The 10,004-nt window shown below is 45.0% G+C and overlaps 1 protein-coding gene across 1 annotated transcript in view; it reads left to right on the top strand.

Annotated features, from left to right (window-relative positions):
* The first annotated feature begins 3,971 nt into the window (after positions 1–3,971).
* Fdft1 (farnesyl diphosphate farnesyl transferase 1) overlaps positions 3,972–10,004 on the top strand; it is a 28,129-nt gene continuing 22,096 nt past the window's right edge. The window contains 1 exon segment of the mRNA NM_019238.2: positions 3,972–4,146. Within this exon segment, the coding sequence (NP_062111.1) occupies positions 4,048–4,146 (99 nt within the window). The 5' untranslated portion in view covers positions 3,972–4,047.

The raw sequence follows: 10,004 nt of genomic DNA, 5'->3' as shown, positions 1-10,004 counted from the left end.
CCTTAGTCCCGAGCACCTGCTCTTACTGTCCTTCCCTGAAGTCTGGGAAGGTTATGGAACTTAAGACCACATAGTTAAGCTGACTATGGTGGCACACATTCCAGCTACCCAGAGGCTAGGGCCATAGGATCTGGTATTTTAGGCCAACCTAAACAATGCCTCAAACGGGAAACCATGAACAAGGTTTAATGCCACTGTCATAGCAAAAAAAAAAAAAAAAAAAAAAAAAAAAAAAAAAAAAAAAAACCCAAACCAACCCCTCAGCCCCCAAAACTTCAGCTCTCTCGTCTGTGCCAGAGGTGTCCTCGGTGTGCCCAGATGACTGAATGGGAGATAGTCATGGGGTGGTAGCAGAGGCCTCAAACATGGCACTCTGGGGGACTTGTCGCACTGATGATGAGCAGGTGACAGTTCCCTGCAGAACTGACAGGCGGTGATACGGGATGCGATGCCGGTTGTGTGGTGCCACCCGGTGCTTCTCCAGAGCTCAGCCCCACCCCATGTGTGGAGCATTTCACCAACTTCATGATGGTATATCCCAGCAGTGTAAGTTCATGACTGCACGCCATCAAGCATGCCTTTGAGATCACCCACCTGCTCACTGCTGAGAACTCTGCAGGGTTTCACTGTCATTAACAGTGGCCTCTCAGGGGACCGAGCTTGCACTGGGTGAGTCCCACAGGAACATGGTAGGCTGTGGTGGGGTTCCAGTGTACCCAGTGAGTCAAGCCCTCTGGCTGCAGCTGCATATGGGTACCTATGAAGCTGCCTTCTAGACTATTAAGACCACAGGCAGATACACTGCTAAGTGCTAAGCTCTTGGATGAGCTGAAGTGTGTGATGTGTTTCTGTTCCGAGGGAAGAGTATCCTGGGACTTGAAAGCCCAGGAACTAGAGGAGAAAGGCAGTCCAATGGAAGGGCATCTTGAGGCACAGGAGCCCAGAAACCACACAGCCCTGAGAGGAAGCCCTTGAGAGGAAGCTTCCTGAGGAAACGCATTGCAGCTCCCAGGGGAGGGTATCAGCCTGGCTCTACATCTTCGCTTTCCCTTCTCTTCTTTCTTGGTTTCTTTCAATAGGGCACACCAAGCAGCAAATCTCTTAAAAGAGAGTCATTGGAGGGTCCAGGGAGAGAAGAGACATCCAGGGATGGCTGCCCTCTGCTCCCAGGAGCAGACAGCAGGCAATTGGACAAAGGGCAGGGCTTACATAGAATTTCTCCGGGCAGAGATTTCTAGATTGAAGATTGATGGGATTTCAAGTCCTGAGCTTGGGGAGGGGGGGTCAGGGATTGGTGGGTTTTTGGGGAAAGTTCAGTAATCAGTGGCTATTTCTCCACACACCCCCTCTTCCCTGCCTCAGGCCTATGGCTTAGGATGGGAAGTCCTTTCTGGCAACAGGTGGCTTTGGCTGAGGACCCATCTCTGTGGAGCTGCTTGGGAAATTTAGAGGGGTGCTGCCACTGTGAACAGCCCTGAAGTGCTACTTTACTAAAGCTGTAGGCTGAGGCAAGAAAGAAGGTGTCGCCACTGTGGAGAGCTTCTGCGATGGGTCATTTTGACAAGAGCTGCTATTTTTGACAGCCGAGGGGTTGGCTACCATTCTGATAGGAACTCATGGGGCTAAATCTGACTTTCCAGCTGTTTCTAATAAACTGATACTTTGAATGGAAATTAAAATCAAAGACAGTGATTGGGTAATCTTTCACTTCCCATAGATCTTCAAGATGGAAGTCTAAGATTAAGACAGATTGAGTTATCTGATGAGGGTCTCTGTCCTGGAATACACCTTCTAGAACACTGTGGCTTCACTGTGTGTATGGTGCTGGGGCTCTTCTAATATGTTCTTCTTGCTGTAAGGACATCAATACCATTGGAATCATCTTAAGACCTGCCCTTGTGGCCTTGGTTATATGTAATCCCTATTAAATTCCCATCTCTAAAGTTCCCCATTTTAGACTAAAGCTCTAACACAGAGGTTTTCTATAGGACGAAAGCACTGAAGACCAATATGGCACATACTTTTAGTAACTGTTATTAGTATATTCACTATATATAACAATGGGTTGTATTATGACATTTTATACATGTATATAATGTATTCTGATCATATTCACCCCCTAATATTTGCTCTTGTCCCCCTCCCACTCTTCTTGAATTTGCCTTTAAAACTGGATGTCGGGGCTGGGGATTTAGCTCAGTGGTAGAGCGCTTACCTAGGAAGCACAAGGCCCTGGGTTCGGTCCCCAGCTCCGAAAAAAAGAACCAAAAAAAAAAAAAAAAAAAAAAAAAAAAAAAAAAAGACTGATTGAACCAGGGAGTTCTTGGGGCTGAGGATTTAGCTCAGTGGTAGAGTGCTTACCTAGGAAGCGCAAGGCCCTGGGTTCGGTCCCCAGCTCCGAAAAAAAGAACCAAAAAAAAAAAAAAAACTGGATGTCATTTTTCTTCTTCTTTTTTTAAAGATTTAGTTATTTATTATAAGTTATAAGTACACTAGCTGTCTTCAGACACACCAGAAGAGGGCATCAGATCCCATTACAGATGGTTGTGAGCCACCATGTGGTTGCTGGGATTTGAACTCAGGACCTCTGGAAGAGCAGTCAGTGCTCTTAACCACTGAGCCATCTCTCCAGTCCCCCCATTTTTCTTCTTGATCGATCAATAGGTTTAATCAGGGATACTAACAGAACCATGGGCAACTTACTAGCAGTCATACCACTTAAAATTTCTGCCCCTCATTAGGTCATACAAAGGTCCACCAAACTTGATGACCTGAGTTCTATCCCCAGGCCTCATATGGAAGGAGAGAACTGACCTCCACACATGGCACATGTATGATAACACTTATGCCCACATCAAAATATAATTAAAAGGTGTAAGTAGAAATGGGGGTTAGTTGGAGCAGTAAGGATTATGAGGGTTAAAGGGGAATATAATAAAATACATTATATACATGTATGAAGACTTAATAAAACTCATGTATCATTTATGCTAGTAACTTTGTAAAAGTCATCCCACTAGCGACTATTAATTACCAATAGATCTTCAAGGAGAGAGCCTTTCCCTTGCTATCCTTAACTGAGGTATTTGTTCCCACCCCATTCCTAGGAGGCCCAATCTTGAGCAGATTTTGCAGGCACTACATCAGAACATTGAGAGGTATATCCATTAAGAGCCCAGATCCCATTGTTTTAGCAGCTTTGGAAATGGGATCCAAGAATCATCACCATGTTGTCTTACAAATGACGGGTGGGAGAAGTCTGAGAAATACTGTGAGCTGTCCCAGGAAAGCCATAGGAAACTCGTCAGAAGAAAGCACGATTTTGCTTTATCTATCTTCATTTTTTAAAAATCACTAATCTATTTTTTAAAAAAAACTATATTCTTTAGAACACAGTGTTGAGGCCAAGGGATGTGAAACTTCAGGCCCAGAGTGACCAGCCGCTCCGCTTACGCTGTTTTGCTGCGGCTCACCTACAAGCCGGTGACATTTCCAGTCCCCGCTTCCCTTCTACTCTGACGCGGCTATGCTAGCCCACCCCTTAGGCGTATCAAGAGGTGAACGATGACTGGGGGCGGAGGCTCCCAGAGCAAGCGAACCACTCCTTGGAGCTCCAGGCACGTGTAGACCAAGCCTGTACCCGAATTCCAAAGCGTCCACTGATGCGCCTTGCTCGTGGTCTCTACACCTACACCTCCCCCCCCCCCCACTTCACTCGCAGCCCAACAAAGGCTCTCTTCGGGGTACCAATCGTGTTCGCTGGCTTCTTTCCAGCCCTCCAATCAAATTCTAGGGTGTGGTCATCGCGCCAGGCTCCTCCGGCCGCCGATTGGCTAACGGTTTTCTGGTGCGAGCAGCTCTGGCCAATCAACGTCCGTCAGTCCACTCCGCGCGTCTTGGCCTGGAGGCGCGAGCGGCGCGGCCGGTTGAGGAGGGCGGGACGTCCGGCGCTGGCCCCGCCTCCTCGCCCTGCCTACCGCCGGCATCTAAACACAGGTGGGAGTGGGAGATCCCGACAGGTGAGCCCCGCGCCCCGCAGCCACAAGGATGGAGTTCGTGAAGTGTCTAGGCCACCCGGAGGAGTTCTACAACCTGCTGCGATTCCGCATGGGAGGCCGGCGGAATTTCATACCCAAGATGGACCGGGTAAGCCGGGCATCCCTGCTCCTTCGCGGGCCTGTGGCCACTGCATGCACGGGAGGTCTCTTAAGGACGGTCTCTGACCCCCTGGTCTCCACGGAAAGCGGGATCCCTGCCTGGGTCGCACACCCCACGTGGGTCTTGTCCCCTTGCCAGGCCCCGCCCCCGCCCCCCGACCTGTCTTTAAAGGTTTCTGCCTGTTCAAGCCATCGCTTTTCTTGGTAGTTTGGCTGCGTACCTTATTCTAAGTTTGGAGTTTATTTTTACTTAAATGGGTGCTTTCCAGAATTGAGATTAGATAAAAAGAACGCGCTTGAGAAAAAAATTTGAGAACATAAGGAACCCTGTAGCAGTTATCATGCCTATCTTCACTGGAATGAAACTTACTTCACACCCACTCCTTCCAGTTTTTAGACATCACCTCCCCCATAATCTTCCTCACCTTCCTGCAGCCACTATTTTATTCCTGGGTGCTTCCTACGTTTTTTTGTTGTGTTCAAGTTCTTCTTAGGTATTGGCTGCCGGAAGGCCAGAACTTGGTTTTTGTTCATATTTCATCAGTCTGTGTACCCTTTCTTAAACGCGTGCTTTAAAGATAATGCTTGTTGTAACAAAAGTATGTAACTGGCGCATGAATACGCATCCAGTTAACTTAGTGGGTTACATCAAAAACTTAAGATTTCCCCCCTTCAGTGGAAACATCAGACACTGTATTTTATTAAGGTATTGTTAATTGGTGTCCTTAATTAAAACACTTTATTTTTCTCATTCAGAATCCTCACTTTTTAAGATTTAGCTCTAACAAGTGCTCTCAGCCATCCAGATGGCAGACGCTGGACACCTGCTCCGTGATGGGCGCTCGGGCGCTCTGTTGGGTAAAGCATGGATAGCAATGTAGTTAAGAGCATAGACAGAATCCTCAAGGAAATAAATGCCAGGAGTGCGTTTCAGGGGAGAAGGATGTATGGTTACCAGATTCTTGCAAAGGTCAAAGGGAAGAATCCACTTTATAGTCTATCTTGCTCTCTTGACAGCTCCTGTCACAGGCAGTTCATTTCCCCTGGTGAGGCTGATTCACTCTGCCTTCTCCTGATAGTCTCTACTGATGCTGTCTGACCCGGACTCTAACAAATAAGTGTTACAAAATTGTTCTGTGGAAACAGAGGAAGGCATTCTGATCTGCAAGGTTTCCTGACCTGCCTTCTCTAGCACTATTTAACTTACACAGTGATCCCAAAGTCACCTTCAGATGTAAGATTCTGTATTTCAGTCTCCTTACAATTTAAGGATCTCTCACTTGATTCTGGATTTGATTTGATTTTTTTCCAAACACGGTCTCACTGTGTAGCTCGGGCCATCTTGGAACTCACTTTGTAGACCAGGCCAGCCTTGTAACTCACAGAGACCCACTTGCCTCTGATCCCCCTGTCTCTGCCTCCTGAGTACTGGGATTAAAGGTGTGCTACCGCCCCTGGCAAATTTGATTTATAAGCGACTTGGAAATAATCTTTTCTTTGTGTGAGTCTTTACTGCCTTGATCAAATTTGCTCGTCAAAAATGTGTGAATTAGTGAACAGCCTTGGGGAAGCTTCTAGCCTTCTAAACCTGAGTGTGGCCGAACAGTGACTGTCATAAGGAAATTTACAGGAGTAGGAAGGAAAATCACGGCTAATTAGGATGCGCATATAACCTATTCAGGGTTGCCTGAAGGAAATAGAGCTTTCAGATGTCTCTGTGAATACATGTTTGGCTCAGTGTTAGTGAGATTTCTCTGACCACTGACACGATGCCATAGGTGGACACTAACACACTTGACCTCGTGCATGTATGTGACAGGTCGTTTTCAAAATATGCATTTTAAAAGCATTGTAGAAAATTACCTGTGAGCTGTGTGTGAGGCAAATGTGAAAACACACAGCAGTTGCATGTTTGGACTTGGGTCCACCGCCAAGATATCTCATTGTACATTTACAAATCTTCAGACATCTAAATGCCACTATCCTGGAGAAGTTGTACATTTGAACTTTTACGTGGCTGCTTAGTCTCCTGACAGCTGAGGATGGCAGTTGGCCACCTCAGAGGAGGTGTATTCACTGTCTTTGATTCCGGGAAGTTCAGGTTTTAGGAAGCTTTGCACTGAACTTCTACCCTTTGTTCTGCTTTTGGAGCCAAAGGGAGATTTAATCTTTGTTTTTGGATACAGACCCTGAAGTATTAAGAAAACTCTCATAATCTTTAAGAATTCTGATAAGACAGCCTGGCATAGTGCCACACATGCTTTTAATCCCAACAAGGAAAGGAGAGGAAGTTGCTGTCAGCCTAGTCCACAGATTGAGTTAAGGGCTACCCATAGATAACATAGTAAGATCCTGTTTCAAACAACAGACCAAAAGAAAGCATTGTTCTGAAGCTGTCTTTTCTTTATTTTTGTAACTAAACTTTCTAAGCCATGGACCCAGTCCTCCTCTTTTTTGTTAAAGCTTGGTTTCCATAATTGCACAGTACTTGGGGCAATTTTAGCCTGGTTACTTCAGAACTTTACATTTCTTAATGATGCCTTTATTTCTAATTCCCATCCTTTAAGATGGGCATTAACTTTAAATGCTTTTTGGCCGTTTTGGTTTCTAGAACTTTGTGGTTCAGACTGGCTTTGAATGCTAAGCCTTCTGGGTGCTGGGATTGCAGGTGTGAGCTTCCAAGTCCAATTAAAATGCATTCTCCTTACAAAAAATACTTAATGCAGAAAAATATCGAAAGTTATATATAACAAACCACTGTGTCTGTATCCTGTCAATATTTACATCATTCCCTTTATATATATTTTATTAAGAAGTTAAATATTCAGAAACACCTAAAGCAGTAGACCTTCCAGATCTAGCTCAGAGCTAAACACACTTGTTGATGGCACTAAGTGGACAGTATCTGCAGACAAGGCACCCCATTGTCCTGCCTGCCCCATTCTAGTGATCTCCTGTCTTTTTCAAGCAGTCTCCTCATACTGTAAGCTTAGAACTGTGGACACTTGTCCATCTTCGTGCCTTGCTGAAAGCCTTCTAAAACTGGGATTGTGTGCCTTGCCTTTTAGGCAGAGGGTGCCATAATAATTAGCTAATGTTTATTAGCTCTTGGTAAGTGCCAAACACTGTTTTACATACTTTCCATGTGTTATGTAAACTTACCCAGTTGCCCTGCCCTTTGAGGATCTGTTTTCTTGTTTTGTAGCTGGGACTTGGAGACATTAGTGAGTTACCTAACGTCCCATAGCTATGGTGCGGCCAGGTGGGAGTTGACTCTCACAATCTGACTACAGAGCTTGTTCGGTCTCTCATTTTAAAAAAATATTCTTTCTTTCTTTATTTATTTATTTATTATTTATGTATTTATTTATTTATTTTTTGTTTTCTAATTGTGTTATGTGGTAGTGTCTGTGTGGGTTTGTGGAATCAGATGCCCCTAGAACTGGAGCTATGGTTGGTTGTGAGCTGCAGACACTGAGAGCTGATCTCCAGTCCTCTGCAATAGCAGGGCTTGCTCTTAACTACTGAGCCATCTCCCCATCCTCTCCACTGCGCTCTACCCCAGTATGCTGTTCATCCTTGGGGTAATGGAACACGGAAGTACATTAAGCAGTCTGTCCAGAGCCAGCTAAGAGGTGGACGAATCTAGAGGCCTGATGCATACAAATGCCTGTCCTAACCAGGACAACCAAACAGCTTGACTGGCAAGGTGACAGGCACAGCAGGTAAAGGCACCTGCCAACAAGCCTGACAACCTCAGTTTAATTCCTGGGACCCACATGGTAGAAGCAAGTTGTTCTACATAGCTGTGGCAATGCTACCCTCTATAAAAATAAATACGTACAAAATTTTACATATATTTTACCATATTATACATACATACACACACACACACACACACACACACACACACACACACACAATTTTTTTTCACTGAACATAGTAGCACATGACTTTAATCCCAGCACTTGGGAGGCAGAGGCAGAGGCAGGTGGATTTCTATTCTAGGCTGTGATTTCCAGGTCAGAAGATGCTGTCTTATAACTTTATTATCTAAGTGTATCACTTAGGAGTTTTTAAATTAAATTTTAAAAAATGTATTATGTCTATTATTATGTCTGTGTGTATGAGTGCCACTGCACACACTTGACAATCACGGGACAAATTTGTGGCGCTTATCACACCATCTTTACGTGGGTTCTAGGAATTGAACTCAGGTCACCAGTCTTGTTTAATCAGTGTCTTAAGCTACTGAGGTCAAAGCTTAGGGTTACCGTTACGGAGTTTGGTTGTACAACATGTGCTGCTTCCTAATACTAGTGAACTGCTAAACATTGGCTAAGTTGGAAAATATGCTATGTGTATATTTTATCCTAGTTTTTGGAAGCCAAAGTTAGTGGTTTAAACTACAACTGTTAACTTAGTTCACAGTTGTCTGGGACAACTGGAGCTTCTGATCTGGGACAGCTGGACCTGTTTCTCCGTGGCCTGCTCAGCTGACAGGCAGCTTGTAGCTAAAGGGGTGGTTAGCGGGTTATAGCCAGACTAGGGGAGACACACTCATTAGCCTGTAGGCTTGTCCTGGTACTCTTGGACCCTGGAAGGGAGCAAACTTCTATACACACGCTTTTCAGACGTCTACATGAGTCACATTTATTACTGTCTAATTGGACCCTAGATTTTACCAGGGGAGCCAGGTATGAGAAGGACTCCTTCCTGATGGGTCACACATTCTGGGACCATGTTCATACCTCGTTGCACTTCATCACTCTTAGCAATCTGAAGGGGACAGGTATTAGTATTGCTGTCATTTTGTGAATTACAAGTATGGTTTTCCTCACAACTAACTCTTTAAGTATGCTCTGGGATGCCCAGCCAGGCCTGGCCACACGTGTACCCTTGTGCCTTTTAGCTCAGAGGCTGTTCGGCTCAAAAAGCTCAGGTGTTGCATGAACCCAACCAGCAGGCCACAACTGGGGTGTGGAATTAGAAAAAGAAGAAACTAGGCAAAAGACCCGACTCTGGTCAAACCTGTGTTCTATTGGGAGAGGAAGGTACGACAAACACAGTGTTCCAGACAGAAATAAGCAATCACGAGAGGCTGGAGTGGTGAGGTCAGGGGAAGGCAGATTTTTTACAGTTGTGATCTACAGCAGGGACTGTTTCCCTCGCTATAAAATGAGATCCTTGGAGATTGTGAAGGCTTTGGTTTCCTCCTTGAAGGGAAGTGGGTGCCCATGGGCCATGGTAAGGAGGCAGAGAAAGTGAGGCTTGGGCTATTCCTTCTCTCTGGGGGATTTGAGGATCAGTCTATTTGCTGAGCACTTTGCAAACCCCTATGAGGCCCTCACCCCCAGTGTTAAGAACTGAACCTAAGGCCTCAGGCATGCCAAATGCCACTGAAATACGTGCTGTTCCAGAGGAGGCGGAAGGAGGTTCCAGGGAGCCCAGGAGTTTAAGACCAGCCTAGATGCCATGGAAAACCTCAGCTAAAATAACTAACCAACTAACTAACTTTAATAATTGGAAGTACCTCTAATTAGTGGAAACAAATTAGAAAATTCATTTCCCTTCATTTAATATTTCTTTCTTAAATAACAATAATGACAAAAAATGAGGGATATATTCCCTGAACAATATTGAGAGCTGATTATTTCTGTAAATGGATGGCAGTGCAAGGCTTTTAATCTTTGAACAGGCAGCCACATCTTTGAATAGGCAGTAAGACATCTTTTTTTTTTAAAAAATGAAATTCAAGTAATTTGTCTTTTACTGAATCAGTTAGCACATCTCCACGCATTGCCCCACGTGCAAGTTGTATGACATTACTCAAAAATGGCCACAAAA

This window comes from Rattus norvegicus, chromosome 15, assembly GCF_021556685.1.
Source record: "Rattus norvegicus strain SHRSP/BbbUtx chromosome 15, alternate assembly SHRSP_T2T, whole genome shotgun sequence".
NCBI classification, from domain to species: Eukaryota; Metazoa; Chordata; class Mammalia; order Rodentia; family Muridae; genus Rattus; species Rattus norvegicus.
The sequence above is the reverse complement of the archived record's forward strand: the minus strand, read 5'-3'. Positions and strand labels throughout refer to the sequence as shown.